The 20,000-nt window shown below is 42.2% G+C and overlaps 1 protein-coding gene across 3 annotated transcripts in view; it reads right to left on the bottom strand.

Annotated features, from left to right (window-relative positions):
• The window catches only part of tgfbr2b (transforming growth factor beta receptor 2b), a 38,705-nt gene that overhangs the window by 12,340 nt on the left and 6,365 nt on the right, over positions 1-20,000 (bottom strand). Inside the window, exons 1-8 of one of the 3 annotated variants that reach the window (XM_080426782.1) lie at positions 17,053-17,166; positions 15,892-16,042; positions 15,186-15,376; positions 5,445-5,740; positions 4,822-5,070; positions 4,380-4,493; positions 3,705-3,842; positions 1-66 (exon numbers count right to left, since the gene is read on the bottom strand). The exon at positions 1-66 is cut by the window's left edge and continues 76 nt beyond it. In XM_080426782.1, the coding sequence (XP_080282908.1) occupies positions 1-66; positions 3,705-3,842; positions 4,380-4,493; positions 4,822-5,070; positions 5,445-5,740; positions 15,186-15,376; positions 15,892-16,037 (1,200 nt within the window). In that variant the 5' untranslated portion in view covers positions 16,038-16,042; positions 17,053-17,166. Of the gene's footprint in view, positions 67-3,704; positions 3,843-4,379; positions 4,494-4,821; positions 5,071-5,444; positions 5,741-15,185; positions 15,377-15,891; positions 16,043-17,052; positions 17,167-20,000 lie in introns of those variants that run through there. The other 2 variants (XM_080426783.1, XM_080426781.1) reach the window with 2 other exon arrangements.

Here is a 20,000-nt window from a genome sequence, read left to right as displayed (position 1 = left end):
CTCGGTGTTCTCCAGGTTCAGCCTGGACTCCAGCACCTCTGGAGCCATGTACCGCGCCGTGCCCACCTAGACCAGAGGATCGAACACACATGTAGGGGGGCAACAGTTAATCAAACTAATCCATTTAATTGATTATTTACATTTTTATTGAATATCAAAACTTTTATAAAATAATCGACTTATAATCAATCCCTATTTTGGAGCATTTCATTACAGCAAAAAGCTTTAAAAATTCCAAAGATATGTGCATTAGGGGGACATGTAGTAACCTGTGCTCACCTGAGAAGCAATCATAAAGCAGCAGTATTCTATTCTACACAGTAAAATTCTGTGTGTTCATTTTAACTTTTGAGAGAGAATGGTACGGACCCGTGAAGTTAAATTAACATGTGATTTTACATTGTATTAGCCTACTGGTTTTAATAATGTCTTTATTTTCCCCTCAGCGATATTAATCTTCACAGTCTGTTCAACACAAAAACTCATAACCATAAAGTACAGAACAACATATCACAACAACATAATACCAAGACAATACATGAAGTCCCCAGTGTACACGAAAACCATTCCATCAGTGAGGCACTTTGTTTAACTCATTCAGTGCCACATGACGTCTAAGACGTCACGTTTTATCGCCATTGTTAAGCCCTGAACGCCACGTGACGTCTAAGACGTCATGAAAAAAATTCAAATGAAAAAAAATGTTCAGAACCCAAGATATCATGATTTGAAAATGTGCTGCTCCATTCACTTCTTGTTTAACTTCTTACTGAAAAAGGCTGTATCTCGGCTCCTAAGCACTTTTTTTTTACAATGAATTTTTGGCTCTGGCACAACCAGAAATAAGTCTGGCACTGAATATTAATGCCGCACTGGCTGAAGGGACAAAACTTCTACTAAAAACAAACTTTTTCCCAATTCAAAGTTCTGTATCTTCATCCAGATGGCATAGGTTCGAAGTGACAATGTAAAGGATGATCAGAGTCACTTGTCATTGTGAGTGCTAAGAGTGTGATGACCTTATTGTTCATAGGTTTCACACTAACTGGGGGTGTCTACGTGTTCAGTATGCATACCGAGGAAACACAACAGCAACACAAATGCAAGCAACATTATTAGCACCTTCATACAGATGCTCATACAAGGTTTTCTTGCAAATAAACACACTCGCGCACACGCCCACCCGACACCCACACACCCACGCAAATACAGTACACCACCGAAACACCGAAACACTTTCACATGCTGTGGAAACATCTGAGGATGATTCACCCTTTCAAACATGTGACGTGTTGTTACTTCATATCCCGCTGTCTGATATCTGAGTTATAGGGTTCTTGCATTAATGAGCCACTAAGCTCAGTCAGTCACAGTAAACATGTCACTCTCTCCTCTGACTCACCTCCTGTTTCGACGAATTAGATAAGCAGTTGGAAGGAATACAGGCCACACCAGAAACACAGCCCTTTCAAGTTGATTCACTTTTACATTTCCTTGTATCTCCATATTTTGTTTTTGGTAAATGAATGCCCTACTTTGTCGTTCAAGAGTGTTACAAATTTGACGGCCTATAATGTATACAATTCTATAATCAATAAAATAGACGATCTACAAGCTTGTAGATTGTCTATTTTCTCTATTTTTTAAAACATTTTAAAAGTTAAAGTGGCTATGTTTGTAGGTTTTATAAACATTGAACCAATGAAATGTATTAACAAGAGCTTGTGACTAAATAATCACTACATCAGATCCATCGGAACACATGCTATTATTTCGTTTTCCTGAAAAGTAACCGTTTTGGACAGCGACGATTTGCGTAGCACCCTCTAGCTATCAGCTAATTTAACAATGAAAGTGTAAAAAATGGGCCTGGACCGCTGGCGTAGCGGTTCAGGCACTAGCTAGGCTCAATGTAGCCTGACACCGCGTCGTGGGTTTGACTCCCGATCCCGATAACCTTTGCTGCATGTCTCTCCCCTTCTCTCTCCCCATTTCCTGTCAGCCTACTGTCCTGTCTAATAAAGGCGTAAAAAAGCCCAAAAACGAATCTTTAAAAAAAAGAAAGGAGCCATAATGATGTACGTTCAATATATAAACAGAGTACCCATGTAGGCGTGTTAGTTATTGTGCACATGGTTAGATACTTGTGCTATGTACAAATAGTTCTGTATGTACAGTAGCCTATGCATGTGTGTGTTTGTACAGTATGCATATTGTAGGTGTGTTTAATTACAGTATGCCTACTGTAAATGTTTGCTCGTACAGTATAAATACTGTAGATGTGTGTTTAATTACAGTATGCATACTGTAGATGTGTGTTTAATTACAGTATGCATACTGCAGATGTGTGTTTAACTACAGTACGCATACTGTAGATGTGTGTTTAAGTACAGTATGCATACTGTATATATGTGTTTAATAACAGTATGCATACTGTATATATGTGTTTATTTACAGTATGCATACTGTATATATGTGTTTATTTACAGTATGCATACTGTAGATGTGTACTTGTACAGTGTGCATACTGTAGATGTGTGTTTCATTACAGTATGCATACTGTAGATGTGTACTCGTACGGTGTGCATACTGTAGATGTGTCTATGCAAACATGTGTGTCAAATTAGTCAGCACCGTATCACCTGTCGCTAAAGCATTTTCAGCCAGTGAAGTCATCATAAATCATAAACAACACAGAACAAAGGTCTCCGAGAGAGAGAGAGAGAGAGAGAGAGAGAGAGAGAGAGAGAGAGAGAGAGACAGACAGACAGACAGACAGACAGACAGACAGACAGACAGACAGACAGACAGACAGACAGACAGACAGACAGACAGACAGACAGACAGACAGACAGACAGACAGACAGACAGACAGACAGACAGACAGACAGACAGACAGACAGACAGACAGACAGACAGAGCTGCCTAAAGGTGTTTGCATGTCACAACCAAGCCTTTACTTCTCTCATTTAATCTTGCGCCGCACTCATCTCTCTGTCCAATGTCTTCTGTCAGCGTTCTACTGTACAGTATGTCTGTGCCATCACAACACAGAAACACAACGCACAACACAGAGAACTACATGAAAGAAGAAAAAACAAACAAGGCCAGCTCATATATCCCCCAAACCAAACTAAAGCCTTAAAATGGCTAAACATGCAGAGCTTAGATGACAGAGAGAGAGAGAGAAAGCTTCCATAACACCGAATTAAAGATAATAGGCTTTCTTTGAGCTCCAAAGCCCAGTTTGTAGAAGAAAATTGAAAAAGGCACAGTAGCCCATTCTTTTACGACTGCCAGCCAAGATGTTTACATGGAATTGTTCCAATAGAAACATACAGTGCTATACCTGCATAACAAACACTATGAACACCCATGATAATAAATTATTCACACGGCAAATACATATATATTTATGTATATCAACCCCTATATAAACGTTTGTAGTAATGTACAGCAGATAACAAATCATATTAAACTTGTTCTCAGTTATGTTTTGATGAATACTAACAATACTGCTTTTATAAATACGATATTACTGAAAGAGTTTCACGTAACCACTTAAACCCTATACTTAGTTGACAGGATTCCCAAGGGCTCTAAATATCTTCGCCGAATGTTCGACCCCAGAATAGGGATGATTCGTGAGGTTAGAGTAGCATCCTTTATGACTAAGAGATATATTGTACAGTAGTAGCTCTCACCTGGCCACTGTTAGCTAGATCATCAACAGACAGAGAGTTATCCAGACGGAGACCCAGGCCAAAGTCACACAGGCAGCAGGTCAGGTCATTTTTCACCAGGATGTTGGAGCTCTTGATGTCCCGATGGATGATGGGCACCTTGGGGGAATGATGACATACCGATGGAGTATTGATGACAAAATAAAAGTAGAAGCTTCAAAACAAAAGCACCTATGCCTATCAACATGGGTAGGAAGAATAATATCATGCATCAAATTAAAACCACCTGGAAATATCTGAATGAATGATATGGGCCTCCGATGGTCTGTCTGATGACGTGTAAATAATACTCGTCACATTCAGGCACTGACACAAGTCACTGACATTGAATATGACATTAATCATTTTGTTCATCATGATTGAAATCTTTGACTGAAATTGTTGGTTTGTCTTGCAGTAACTTTATTTCAATTATCGTTAGCACGGGGTCGCCCTGGCAGTCAGTGGTAGAAGTTTTCTTAGTTTAAAATGACAGACAGACAGACAGACAGACAGACAGACAGACAGACAGACAGACAGACAGACAGACAGACAGACAGACAGACAGACAGACAGACAGACAGACAGACAGACAGACAGACAGACAGACAGACAGACAGACAGACAGACAGACAGACAGATAGATCTCAGTTGTACCTTAGGGCGTCCAGAGAGAAGATGGTCGCTATGGAGGTGAGCCACACCTTTGGCCAGGGAGCTAGCCAGCACACACAGGTCCTCCCAGCTGATCACATGGTGTGTCAGGTGCTCCTGCAGGTCAGAGAGGTTCCAGGAATGTCAGTATGGTGAAAGATAGAGAATGGATTCACTATTTCAAAAGAAGAATCATTATGACTATCATTATCACTCTTCGTGTGCCAGCAGTGAATGTGAAAACTGATCCGGGGTGAACAGACGTTTGGCTTGTATTATGTGGTTTGTATTACAAAACTGAAGCTTTGTAACACAACAGGTTTTCTTTTTTATATGTGTATATAAAAAAGGTCTTGTTCCACGGTTCGCCCTGGGGTGGAATAAAACAGGTAGGCAGGTAGGTAGAGAGTTAGGTAGGATTGATCGATCCATTGTCTATTCTCACCTGTAGATTTCCCCTGGGGTGGAAGGCGGTGATCAGCCAGTACTGTTTCTCCAGCTTCCTCTCCTCGGCTGTGAGGAAGTGGAGAATGTTCTCATGTTTGAGGTCCGTATCGGAGAAGATGTCCTTCTCGTTCTTCCAGGAAGCATACTCCTCATAGGGGAAGATCTTAACAGCCACCGTTTCAAACTGGCCTGATGTGCTTTGCTTCAGCTTAGCCTTGTACACCTGGGCGAAGCGGCCTTTACCCACCTGGTCAAGGTCAAAGGTTAAAAGTTGATTAGTATACTGTGCCACCCGCTTGACGAAAAGAAAATGTATATGCTGGATCTCTGACAATCAATTTCACTTAGAAAACATCTGAAAACATTCTATTCGATTCTTAAAAGTTGTAAGGTTTTATACAATCACATTAAGAGAACATCATCATCTGTGTTTGTGCGACAATCTTATGCTTAATTCATACTCTGTCGCACGCGACAAGTTGTGCTATTTTCGGCGCACGACACGGTCATACGTCAAAGAATAAAGTAGGACCTCATGTAGTGATTCAGCAGATCGGATCAGATAAACAAGCACAAAAACGAATAAAGCCAATGAATTGCACAACAGAGCAGTTCCAGCACCTGCATGTCCAGCTCAATAGGCAGCGGTTCGGTGTTGTGGTTCAGGTTGTTGGCGTGCGTGGAGCTGCTGTCAGAGCCGTCATCGTCCATCATGATGGCACAGGCGTCGCTGCAGTCCAGCCCCCCGACTTTGACCTTGCGCTTCTTACCGCTGCTGTCCCACTCTTGGTTGAGCTCGCGACGTCGGTACACCCGGTACCAGTAGAACATCGCCGTGATCACAACGGCCAGCAGCAAGAGGGGCAGCAGGGTCACCACGATGACGGAGACCACTGGGACCTCCTCAGCTTCCACAACTGGAATCACAGAGAAAAGCAAAGATGGTGGAGTGTTTTAGATTGTATATATGACTGGAGAGGAGAGGAGACGAACTGAAGGGAACAGATAGGTTAGGTGAAAGTACATATTTTCAAGTTATTGAGCTAAAGGGCAGCAGCTACATAAGGTAAGCCACAACTATATACAGGATGGGAACTGCTTCTGGGACCTTTGGTGACATTAACGCTGGCTTTGAACTCTCAATCACAAAGGTCAGAGTAATAATAGTGGACAACAACTGAAGCTATGAATAGGCTCTCAAAAATAGGTGCCATGATTAAAATTGTTCTGTCTGAGGTAACATAGCTCCTGTGTCACTATATGTGGTAACTGCTGTTGCTAAGTGACTATTGGCAATCTTTTTTGGGCGGTGAAACCGCCCCTATAAGTGAGGTTTGGATATTTGTACAACAAATCCTGCGCTGTGATTGGCCAAAAAGTACCCCGCCTAACCCTGCACCGTGATTGGCCAATCACAGTCTATTCAGGACTGTGATTGGCCAGTGTCACATGACACATGTGCATAGCCCTATATAAGAAACCATAACTTAAAAAAACCCATAAATTGGTTATGGTTTCGTCCATCATAAAGAGTGTTTCAATAAATGTATTTATTTTTTGTACATGATTGGTTGACTCCATTCAGTATTGTGATTAGCTAGCAAGACACCGCCCACTTCACACAGGGTGCAGACAGCAATACATCCTATAAGTCCAGCTGAGGCAAGTGCAACAATGATAATAGAAGGAGCTATGTCCAATGTACAAAAACACGCCAATATACAATAAAATCCTCTGCATTAATTTAACCCTTGGAGTGAACAAAATGTAAACAAAATTGCATCCATAAATAAGGGTCCATTTGGTTACACTCCCGGAGTTACACATGGATAAATTAAGACTGAGGATTTTAATGTGTAGAAATAGTGGGCAGTGCAATTGCAATCAACCGTGCGACCGTGCGAGGCACAGTATGAAGCAGCGTTAACTACCACTACCTCTGATGCCAGCCTGACACAAGTGACTGCCAACCCTTGGAGTTCCTGTAGGGGGAATAGAACAGTAGCAAGCCTGTGTGTGTATTGGTCTGACTGGCCCTGGTCTGGTCTGGCTGGGCACCTATTCAAAAAACTATCTCACTCAGACCACCAGCCAGTCCTTCTGGGGAAAATTACCCAACTGGATGAGGCAGCTATACTGGCATAGAGAGACCTGGGGCTGGACTGAGGAAGTTAAGACCCTACAGTTTATATCTGTTGAAGATGTCCCACCTACACTGTAAAATCCTGCACGAATGGAACCAAATGGACCTGGAGTTACAAATGAAAGTAATAAGCCCCAAGAGGCCGTGTTTTACAGTGATTTTAGAACAGCTAAGGGGCGTTGTTATGACACGGAGCGGAGAAAGTAGTCCCTGACTGGCTACTAACGCACGGAGGTTCCTGAACTGTGGATATTGTAAACACGCCATGTGAAATGTAAATGTGAAATGAATCAATGTTAAGCATCTGCATGGCCTATATCTCGCCTAAAATGTTATGAGAAACTGTTTTTGTATATCAAAATTCACAAAACAATCGGACATTTCAGAACGTGCAGTAATACCGATATATGCAGTCAGAGGTGTGTATTTATAGGGCATTTTACAACTGCTTCAAATGTTGCTCAGCCAATCATAATCAAGTACCGGAACTATCAATTTTATTAGGATATATTACTAGGTAGAGTTACTTTATACATTTATCCAGTATTACAACAAATGCAGCATACTATAGTGTCACCAGCTTTATAGAGAAGCACAAAGCATGTTTTGAAAATGCTGATGAATTGCTGCAGAGAATATCAAGTTATCTCTTTGACATGCCAATACTTGCCATAATCTTCCTCAGTGTTCAGGGATATGTGTAACAATTATACACAATTTTGGTTTCAGCATAAGCTGTTATGTGGTTATACAATTAACCTTTAAGTAACCCTGAAGCCTGTGCTTTGAACTTGCTTTTATTTATTTTTTAATTTGCTATTATTATTATTTTCAGATGTTGACTTCTTCAGTTGCCAGGTACTGGGGTGACAGTGTGGTGTGATCATCCAAGATACATAATATTTACATACTTAGTGTGATCTAAGTATGTACAGTAAATCTATAATGAAAATCTTCATGATCTAGGCCTGTACTGTACTGTTTAGGTGTGTCTATGAAGTAGTAAAACTATTTACATCGCTTTGGGCTAAGCCACAAATAAATGTAAAAAATACACACACACACACACACACACACACACACACATGAGTGCCTGTGCGCACGCGTGTGTGTTGGTGCGTGTGTGTGTGAGAGTGTGTGTGTGTGTGTGTGTGTGGGTGCATGTGTGTGTGTGTGTGTGTGTGTGTGTGTGTGTGTGTGTGGGTGCGTGTGTGTGTGTGTGTGTGTGTGTGTTTGTGCGCGCGCGCGCGTGTGTGTGTGTGTGTGTGTGTGTGTGTGTGTGTGTGTGGGTGCATGTGTGTGTGTGTGTGTGTGTGTGTGTGTGTTTGTGCGTGCATTCGTGTTTTAAAGAGTTTTAAATAGGCACAGACCCTAAATGCCTTTTGGACATTGTGAGTGTGCGTGTGAGGCATAAAACTGGAGTGAACAGCACCAGTGCCAATCAGAATGTGCCAAGAGAAACTAGTAATAGCACTCGTGTTGCCTTTTCCAATCAGGATGCCAGAGGGTTCTCACACAGCTTTCAATGGGGTTTGACACGCCATTCAGACTAACAGGACGCTCCGCTCTGTAATTAAACACATCATCAGCTTGTGTGTTTGTGTGGTTGTGTGTTTGTGTGTGTGTGCGTGTGTGTACGCGCAGTGCGTGGACTGAGAAGCTTGAAGCTTCTCTAAATGACTCATGGTCTTAATTCTCAAACCAGTTACTGGTGCGTCGACTCTTAACAATGTGTTTTTAATAACGGATGTGAGTGGTGGATATTAAAGAGGAAATAATTTCCTATGAAGTCAAACCAGACATGATTTCATGTTAAAAATAGGTGATGAGTGGATTAAGGAGAGCCATTCTAAACTCTGAGAGGAGTAAAGCCACACTCAGCTCCGCTAATCTGCTAAACCTGTGATGAATATGTTACTATGTTCAGTGTCTCATTATCGTTATGGAACCTTTCCCGCTGCTTCATCTATAAGGACTAAGATCTATTCTTTGATTAAATATTTAGTTATTTGTGTTATGAATTCATAGTTTTTTTCCATACGTGCAGTATTTTTCACCCTTCACTTGCTGTTTACGTCAGGTATTTCATTTACGGCATTGAAGGTTCTGTGTATTATAAACTATTGCAAAAAATGCCTGCTTTGTTCAGGCTTTCAAAATATGTTATAAAGTTCTATTGTGCCGAGGTCTGTTACACACCTGGCCTATAACAGGTGAATACTGATGTAATGTCTATAGTCCAGTGGCCAATAGTTTTATGATAAGAGAAAACAGTTGCTTATAAGACATTGCTAAAATTGCTGCAGCATGGCAGTTTCATTTCCTATCCAGAATTATGGAACTCATAAACCTAGATTTTGATTCAAACCTCAGCTATGTGGAGGAACATTGAGCTGGGAATCACACAGGTGACTGAAATCATGATTCATGATTATTAATAAGGGCTTGCTAATGTAATAACGTATTATGCTTTTGTTTGATGGAAGTGTTTGGGATTGGACTTTTAGGTACTTTTGACATAAAAAAAACACCAACATTTATTTATTAATTTTTAATTTTTAAATCTAGAGTTAATTATGTCTCCATTGTTGCCAGATATGCACTAGGAGCGCGATTTTTTTAAATTTTATTTCATGGCGTCTTTAAAGCTGCAATTCGAGATTCAACCCCATGTCTTCCATGGGAGAGACCAAATTTCTACCGTTCTTTCAAGATGCTAGGCCTGCTTGGCTAGGGGAGCTATTGCATTTTCTGTATGAGTTTCAGTTCTTCACGTCAACCAGCAGGTATTCTACTCAGCACTACTATGCAGTAGTATATTCTACTGTGTAGTTAAGTTAAAGTGCTATGAAGCCATATCTAATTAATGTGTTACATAATGTTGTACTCGGAAAAAAACATAACTCACCTCAACTAGACGTCTGTGTACAGTATACGGTTGCAAATATTTCCTGCATGCTTGTATTACGCGTGTTACCACTTAATAACCCTGAAATGTAAGAAGTTTACACATGAGTAAACTTGTTTACCAGTTCCCCCGCCTGCCTGTGTATAAATAACTTGTCTTTATCCAGGCTGGTATCATGTTGTGTGGCAGCGTGGAGGAATCCAGCCACAGGGAGACTGAAGTGAACAGCATCACTATTTATTTGTTATGGTAACAGTGCTTCCTTTACAACCCAGACCGACTCATACCGTCTCTCCTTTTTCTCTGTCCAGATACAGTATATCTCTATATCTCCCCTTCAGTCGCTACTTTTTCCTCAGTATTTCTGTACTTGGGCCAACAATCTGACTGGATGACTGAATGACTGCAATGCGGCTCCAAGCCAACGGTGAGCGGACGGACGACCCGTAAAAATACAAATGCGAACTTGGAATACATACATACTGTACACGTACTCACACACCACATTTTTCCCCTCATCCCGCCACATGTGTTCATCTCCTCTTCCTCTTTCCAGATCGCATCAAGAATACACACAGAATGTGTTTTGTCTCCAAATATGATCTTGTCTTCCTCAAAATATCCCCTGGTGGTGAAAAATAGTTCAGATCATGAGGAAGATTTTATTTGTAGCCAGCGGTGCCTAAATTAACTCCAGAAACAGCTGTGAGGGATGAGGCGGCATCTATGGAAAAATACATACTGAATGGAATCAAAGAATCAGATCTAAAACAAGCAACGTGTTTAATTATAATATTCACACAAGCTAAAACAAGCTAAAACAAACAAAATGTGTAGTGGAACTGCATGTCAGACCATATCAGTCTACAGTCTGATTGTCTGCCATGAGATGTCTTGTAGAGGTCTGGGTTAGTCTTTATGATCCACTCCCCTAATGAGCATAGGATGCCAGATGATTCCAGAATCAACAATGTTGTCTGAGCTGCTTAGTGCAGGGCTGTAAGAATGGTGTTGTTGTCGGTTGGTAAGTCAGTCTATTGTACCACTTTACTCCCAAACAATATATGTACCTGGAAAGTACGCACCCCATGGTATTTCCTCTAGCACCATTAGGTGCAAATTTCCACTTTTCACATTTTTACCCTCAATCATATATAATATCTCAAATATATATAATATCTCAAAAACTACTGGCTGGATTGCCATGGAATTTCCTTTGTATCTTCATGCTCCCCAGACGATGGCCCATAATGATTTTGATGACCCTGTGGCTTTTCCTCTAGTGCCACCATAAGGCTAAAATGTCCACTTGCATGTAAGATATCTCAAAACGTAATGGCCGATTTTCCATGAAACTGGTTGAGATAATTTAGGCTCCTCTTGCACCAGCCTTAGGCCAAAAGGCACTTTGTAGCTTTTTTCACTGTACTTTATATTATTTAACTTTAAAGCTTTTGTTGTTAATAATATATTGATTAACACATTAATTATTCAGTGAATGTACATATTCTGGTATATATAATAATCTTAGATCATTTTTAGCCCCACTAGTGAGTGCACAGAGCTCCAAGGAAGGCAATACCGGTCGGTTCAACACACATATACTGTAATATCTTTATAGTTTGTTTGGCAAAATTCTGCCTTGAGAGGCTTGATAAATAACAGCTCTGATTTAGTTTTTGAGACGCGTCAAGAACAACAATATAGCAAGTGATTCCTTATCTGATTTATCGACATGTGTTTGTAATAGACTTCACACTGATCAAAATCAAATAAGCCTGTTTGATGATGTGTTCATTACCTCATTCTGACACAGTGACGGCCGCATATGTGCATGTATGACACGTGTGTGTGTGTGTGTGTGTGTGTGTGTGTGTGTGTGTGTGTGTGTGTGTGTGTGTGTGTGTGTGTGTGTGTGTGTGTGTGTGTGTCTGAAGCACTTAAAAACCGCAACAGTGCTATAGGCACGTCAGAAGAATGTGATGCTGGCGAACAACAATGCCAGGCATTTGTAGAGAAATCAGCCATGATGGCACTGGTCCAATAAACAAACATGGACTTCCTGCTTCATGTGTCCTCAATGGGAGGAAGGAACCACAACCCTTATCCTCAGGCCTCTGCCTCTGTGTGTGTGTGTGTGTGTGTGTGTGTGTGTGTGTGTGTGTGTGTGTGTGTGTGTGTGTGTGTGTGTGTGTGTGTGTGTGTGTGTGTGTGTGTGTGTGTGTGTGTGTGTGTGTGTTTTTTCCTAAATGAATGCCCTATACTTACTACAGTGTAAGTAATACAATTAAATTGAAAAGAAAAGAAAACATTTTAGTAAAAGTCATTCATTCTAAGTATGTGTTTTATAAATATTTCATTAATGAAAAGTACGTATATATTAACATGACAGGAGCTTTTGACTAAATAATAACTACATTGGTCCATTGGTTACTAAACTATGCTACACTTGAATTTGGTGGTGGGTATTTCCAGAAGGCCTTTGTCAGAGGACCTGAGAGATCTCACATTGGGCTTTGAGCGCAGTAAGTCTGTGATATAAAGTGGGGCCGGCCCATGTAGTGCTTTATAGGTTATTAAAAGGATTTTAAAATCAATTGTGGACTTAATGGGCAGCCAGTGAAGTGCGACCAACACTGCGCTACGATTGGTGTTGGTGAGAATTCTGCCAGCGGCATTCTGTACTAGTTGTAGTCGATGAATAGAGGAACGGCTCAGGGTAGTATAAAGTCTGTTACAGTAGTCATGACGGGAAGAGACAAAGGCATGTATGATTTTTTCCAGGTCTTGAGAAGTAAAGGTCATTACACACCGGCGATTATGCGAATATACGCAAAATTCGGACTTGTTCCGAATAAATAAAAGACGCTTTTTCGCTTCGCTTTTACGCTCCGTGGAAGCTTGCATTGACTTTATAAGGTTTTTAAAAAAAACATATTATTCGCATGAAAAAATCGCGCCCGGTGTGTAAGGAGCTTAACGATTGGTTTGATTTTTGCAATATTGCGTAAATGCCATGAAACACGACTGGGTAAAGTTCTTTACATGGAGCTCAAAGTTCATGTGGTTGTCAAAAAAGACACCCAGGTTCTTTGCGGTTCACTGGCATTGGGTGCCAGTGAACCAAGGGACAGCTGAATTGCATTAGAAATACTCTCAGGGCCTATGATAAGGATTTCTGTTTTGTCAGCGTTGAGCTGTAAGAAGTTTTGTGCCATCCAGTTGTTAATTCCACTGTGCTGTGCTGTGCTGTGCTGTGCTGTGCTGTGCTGTGCTGTGCTGTGCTGTGCTGTGCTGTGCTGTGCTGTGCTGTGCTGTGCTGTACATGTACTGTACTGTCATCTGCTATAGAGGTGTGTGTGTGTTGTGCCTGTCCACCATGTGCTGGAGATGTTTCTCATTTGAGTTAAACACAGACAGGAAACCACATGTCTGAGCTCTCCAGCATGGCATCACACTGCACTAAAGACACTCAAGAATACACACACACGCACTCGCGCGAGAGCGCACACACGCAAGCACGCACGCACGCACACACGCGCGCATATTACAGTATGTATGTACACCTTGTACACATTATCTACAAATCTATCATAATATTATGGGAATATTATGGGAATGCACACACCCACACACACGTGCGAGCAGGCACACACACATACTATGCATGCATGATGTAAATGTGTTTGCAGTTCCTGTATTTGATGAGAGCGCAGCCTCCAACCTACTGTAAATGGTCTACAATAACCGTGACAGCACACACACACACACACACACACACACACACACACACACACACACACACACACACACACACACACACACACACACACACACACACACAAATAATCCCACAACCTCTAAGAAGCCAGCTAGCGTTTCTTCCGTGCCAAGTTACACATTGACTTTCCCTGACTGTGGTTGGAAGAAGAAGGGGGAGGTATACGGGACAGGGAGAGAAAGGTGTGTGTGTGTGTGTGTGTGTGCGTGCGTGCATGCGTGCGTGCGTGCGTGCGTGCGTGCGTGCGTGCGTGCGTGCGTGCGTGCGTGCGTGCGTGCGTGCGTGCGTGCGTGCGTGCGTGCGTGCGTGCGTGTACAACTACCCCTACATGTACAGTATAGCAGAATTTGAGAAATAGACATTGTGAGGTCCTCCTTATGGTTAAAACAGATTTTTTTAGTTAGGCTTAGAATTAAGGGGGCAAAAACAGGCTGGGGTTATTAGGGATTAGGCAGGTTTACGGGTTGGGGATGGAGTTATCCAGATTTATCTGGAAAATAGCCAAATTTTGCCTATTTTTGGGCAAACGTGTGTGCGTGTGCATGCCTGTGCGTGTGTGTTTGGGTTCAAGGATGAAAAAGGAATGAGAAACGAGGGTAGCAGTGATAAGTGATCATAAAGCACAAAGACAGGAAGACTAACTGTCCATGTACTGTAGCTCCCATCTGTTTTCTTATCATTTACTGCAGCTTCCTCAGAGTATGAGGAAGCTGTGTTTCTAGGCTATGCAAATAGCAAGGTGTTCTCTGAGTCAACGGATAACCTACTGATTGCACAGAAAAGATGACCTGATATAACATGAAACTGGATGGCATGTGCAGTAACATCAAAAACACATTATCATCCCAAAAGATTGACCAAATACCATTACTGATACAATTTGAAGTCTTTACACGCGGGGGGCGTGATGAATAAACGAAAATGTGCCAGTGGATATATCGGATCAAACTATTCATATACTTGTTGCCTCATTCATACAGTTTGATGCCTTAATTCTCTGTGAAATATCAACCTTGTTACGAATAATGATTTTCGTGTCGCTAGTGTGTTAATCCATTTAGACTGGGAAAGCATGTCATTTTAGATTTTAAGTGCCGTGCTATGAGCTTGTAGATCTGCTATTTTTGACATTTTTAGCAAATCTTTGAATATATATTTGTAACATTTGTAACTCAAATTCTTTTACAAAATGATGTATTTGGCCGCAGACCCCCATCTCAAAATATGTTGTTCCAGGGACCCCCCAGGAGCAAAGATTTGACTTAAAATGTTTGTTTTAGAAAAAATATTTATTCAAAGATTTGCACAAATTTAAAAATATATATTTTTGAATAGCCAAAGTATAAAGTAATGGTTCAAGTGGTTACACAGATGCGTTCCCGGTATAAATGGGTTAAGACTTTTAGAGTGGTGTAATTGTGGTGTTTTTCTCTTTTTCTTCCAAGACAAAAACACCCAACCTATTGCAGCGGTCAAAATAACGTACCCACGTCTCAGCAAGAGTGCGTTTGTTTTACATACAGTACTCACTGGGGGTGAAGGACAGGTACTCGTTGCACTCTTCGTCGGAGCAGGAACAGAAGTAAGCGGTTCCATTTCTCGACTTCTTCTCCTTCATCACGCAGGTGGAGCTGTTGTAGTCGTCCAACAGAACGCCGTACAGCGGCACCGACGGGTTGTGGCACACGGTCTCCACCGTGAAGACGCTTTCATTCTTCCTCCTGGAGAGAGGGACGGAGTGTGAGAGAAATGCATCTAGTAGTAGTTCACTGGTTCTCAGCAGAGTCCAGGGACCCCCCATGGGTCGTTGAGAGGGTTCCAGGGGGTCCCCAGCTAAATGACTGTGTATGTAACCTATCTGTAATTACTCCGTCTCCGAGAGTGTTAAAGAGGATTTGACAGTGTATATTAGGGCACCAGAGATAGAAATGCCAAATCCAAGGGGTCTGGGCGCACGCACGCACGCACGCACGCACGCACGCACGCACGCACGCACGCACGCACGCACGCACGCACGCACGCACGCACGCACGCACGCACGCACGCACGCACGCACGCACGCACGCACGCACGCACGCACGCACGCACGCACGCACGCACGCACGCACGCACGCACGCACGCACGCACGCACGCACGCACGCACGCACGCACGCACGCACGCACGCACGCACGCACGCACACGCACACGCACACGAGACAAGTCAGATTTAGCCAATCAAGCCGTGAGGTACCTACCAGATAGCGACACAGACCTCCTCATCCGCCCCACAGATGGAAGTGATGGAACAGTTGGACACACAGGTCCCCGTGCCGTTACAGGGCGACACCTGCACATCGCAGAACTTACACAGCTGTCGAATTGGGATGGAGTAAGGGAACATACCGGCTGGAAAGCAAAAACACACGCAGAAACATGTCACATTGATGTCACATCTGATTAAAGTGATTTGATGGAAAAGAAAATCAAGTTGGACACATCTCACACGAGATTTGATACGTTTAACATACGAAGACCAAAGCAACTACTGTGTAATTGCGAACGCAGCGCAAGTGGAGCTTATGAAACCGTGCTCAGGTTGTGTGTCTGTGTGCAGTATTGTGTGCACTGCCTGTGTGCAGCCGTGCCCCCATGTGACTCACGCTCTCATTGGCTGCTGACAGATCTCAGAGTGCAACAGTGTGGCTGAAATCCGCCTGCCCCTGGGTGACTAATTACACTCCTCTGAGAGAAATACAGCAGCTACAGTCAAAAATAACACATTTAAAAGCATCTAGATGAGTTCATCTATTGGGATATCTAAGAATTCCATGTCATTTGTGCATATTTCAGGCCGGATGGCAAGTTGAAAACGCCTTAGTTTGAGGACAGTTTTAGATTTCTTCTTGCTACGTTATTTTCGAGCTGCGTTCGCTTCCCGCGTTCGCGCGTCTTACTTGTATAGACAAACTGGGTTCAACCACATCAACAGTCAGGTACATTCAAACAGGTTGTGTTATCAAACTATCAAAACACACGTTAACCACAACTAGGTCAATAGCAACAGCAAGCTCCACTGTATGCCCATGTGAAGCACCACAGAGAACTATGGGTATCAACAGGAAACCCCCACATCTGAATCAATCGGCTGCCAACTTACAGCATAATGTAGGCGACTGGTGAAAAAAAAAATCTTCAGACACAACACGAAACCTCATGAAGTCTGCCAAATGCCTGCGTAATGACTGTACACTGAGGCTTTCCCGAGAGCACCCATAAATCATTCATTTGTCACCCCTTCACAACTGAATCAAACTGAGAACGAGACGTTAGAAGTTCAGCCTCTTGCATGGCTTCAATCCCTACTCAAATAGGAAAGAGGTAAGAGCAGCAATAACTCTAAACTTACTGTACATTACCTGATGTACATTACCACTGTTGTTGGCTATGAGTGGTACCTTCTCTGTGGAAAAAGACCCATCAACACGACTTCATCGGGAGGGCATAGCAAGACTTTAAAACAACACCATGCCCTGTCACGGCAGTATGTGTGACAGCTAGAAGGCTGTATTGTTGTGTCAAAGTAACAAAATGCAGTAAATCACTTCCTGAAAATACGGTTCAGTTCAGTCAGCTGAGCTCTCAGTCATTTGCTTCATTTTGATTGGCTGAAAAGTAGTTGCTCTTTTACCATTGAACTGAACTGAAAAATTAGCCATTATATAAGCCATTCGCCACATTGAGCTCATTGCGGAGGCTTGCTCTCCCCCTCAGGCACTGATCTCTGCAAAGGAAATGACTGGTAAAGGTGCATTTATGCAGAACTTTTACCCAAAGCGTTTTACATTCACACATTGGCAGAGAAGAAGGCACTAACACGCTCATCAGGAGAAAGATAGTGTCTTGCTGAAGGCCTAGGATCGAACCGGGAACCTACTGATTCGCTGCTCCCAAAATCGTCTCATATAAGAATTGTGGTCCAAAAATCAACAAACTGTCCCGGCGATATTGTCGGGGAGGTGGCTCTGCATCGTTTATGATAGTCAGTCACTCATATTTGATACAGTCTATTTCTGGCGAAAATGTAACTAATTCGGCGGCGGTAACATTAGCGTTTTCTCGCCGTCAGTTGCTTCATATCCATATGAGTCAAACCGCCGGGATCATTTGTTTATTTTTGGAACATAGTTCTTATTTGACGCGATATTAAACAAGTAATGCAAGCGAAGCTCCAGACAAGCAACGAACTGGTGAATACATTTGAATAAAACTTTTCAGTGAACTGATTCAATTGATTCGGTACACAGCTTACCCACAACCATCTCTGAACTAAACCTAAACATAACCATTTGTTTGGGCAGCTTGTTGGGGGGCAGTACACAGCCTGTACTGGGAGTAAACGTGGTCCTCTGGAACTCGGAAAGTCCAACTTAGGAAATTGATGACATTTTTCCTCTGACTTGGCATGCATTTATGTGCAGTTGTTTTGGAGGAGAAGAAAACGGATGTCAAAAAGCTGATGTTGTGTGGGCCAGTCTTTGCTTTCAAAAAGACATTTGCAAAGCTGCTAGCAGCTTTTACTGTAACATACAATTTCTTGCTGTCAATCGATACAATCAGATTTGGTAGCCTGTTAATGTACTATATATATTCGGGTCATAAACTTGTTTGTCCAATATACTCAACACTGCATGGACAAATGTTGCAGCTCGTACTTTGTAACTGTGCATTCCTTCCAATCTTTTTCATATCTTCTACATAATACCTCTATTTATAGAGTGTGCAGCCTCTAAGAGCTGAACAATGGAAAGTGCAGAAAGCATTTCAAGTGACTAGAGTTTGGCTAAAACCAGTGGTTCTCAAAGTGAGGTCCAGGGACCCTCAGGATTCCTTGACGTCGTTCCAAATGGGCCCTTACAAATTTGTAAGGTACAAATGTACAATTTGAATGTGTACACTTTCAGAGTTATGGGGGTCCTAGAAATAAAAAAAAGTTTGAGAACAAATGGCTAAAGGAGTTGTTTCCTACACCGGGTCATTGAGTCTCCTATTAACCTATCTATTGTCATCAAATTATTGGCTTAGGAATGTGACAAAAACTAAAAACTCTTCATAAATTCAAGCCTTCATTGGGTGGGTAATTGATAGAAAAAACGTTTTTTTTGGGGGGTGAACTACTCCTTTAAACGTTAACCATAATGTAGGTTTGCGTGCTGCCTGAGCTGGCTGCATAATCAGTCAAATCTTATCCATGTCATTCCCCTTAGCCTGACTGTAGCCTCCCACGCCACGCTTCCCTGTGACCTGTTCAGACCTGCCTCACTGACACATACTGCACTGACTGTGGTGGACTGGAACACGTGTTTGATTCTCAGTGAACTGAGCTCATGTCATGTTATATACGTTGTCAGCTTTTCTTAACCTGTTAAAACCGGGAACGCATCTGTGTAACCACTTAAACCATTACTTTATACTTTGGCTATTCAAAAATAGCAGATATATGCTATGAGCTTGTAGATCTGCTATTTAAAAAAAAACATTTTTAACTCAAATCATTGCTTCTGGGGGGTCCCTGGAACAAAATATTGTGAGATGGGGTCCGCGGCCCAAATAAATATCATTTTGATTTTGAAATATTTTTGATATTCTTTCTTACTTTTATATGTATACATTTAGCCTCCCCACATATTTATTTGTTGCCACTGCTATTGTACAGTACTGGCTCACCTGGCAGTGAGGAGCTCCCGTCGGGAGCATGAAATACATATTTACATATAGTGTATTGAATTAGTGTACTGCCCTGGACTCAGCTGGCCTGAAGTGAATTCTGGTTTGCTTGCCCTGACCTGTCCTGATCCACTAAATTAGGCCTTTCACATTTAGAATGCAAATCTAGCACCATATACATATACTTAATGCACCTCACCATATCATTCATTGTAATCACATACAGACTGCTTGAGGCCATTGTGTCTCTTTAAACCACATCATTCAATTCAGATTTGAGTGAATGAAGTGAAGAGGTTATCAGATATGATAGAGCACAAATTCCCCATGTAGAGGAGAACCCGTCATTTCAACAACACAAACGATAACAACCTCCCTAACTGGCTCTGAAAACAACTGGTAGACAAAACAGCTGTAGAGGATCGTAGTCTGTGCTATCGTGAAATCAATTGACATTGCATGCTTTTCAAAAGCATGATCTCTGAGGAGTTAAGCTCTGGAGGCATAGCGCCGTGGACTGTGTCCAGGAGAGTTTTACTTTTAGCACGCATGAATTCTCCTCATCCCCCATCCTTCATTCACGGTGTCAAACTCCATGGGCTCTCTTTTAAGATCTCAGCTGCCCTGCTGCAGAGTGCAT

This window comes from Gymnoscopelus braueri (genome assembly GCF_963280865.1).
Source record: "Gymnoscopelus braueri genome assembly, chromosome: 4".
NCBI classification, from domain to species: domain Eukaryota; kingdom Metazoa; phylum Chordata; class Actinopteri; order Myctophiformes; family Myctophidae; genus Gymnoscopelus; species Gymnoscopelus braueri.
The sequence above is the reverse complement of the archived record's forward strand: the minus strand, read 5'-3'. Positions and strand labels throughout refer to the sequence as shown.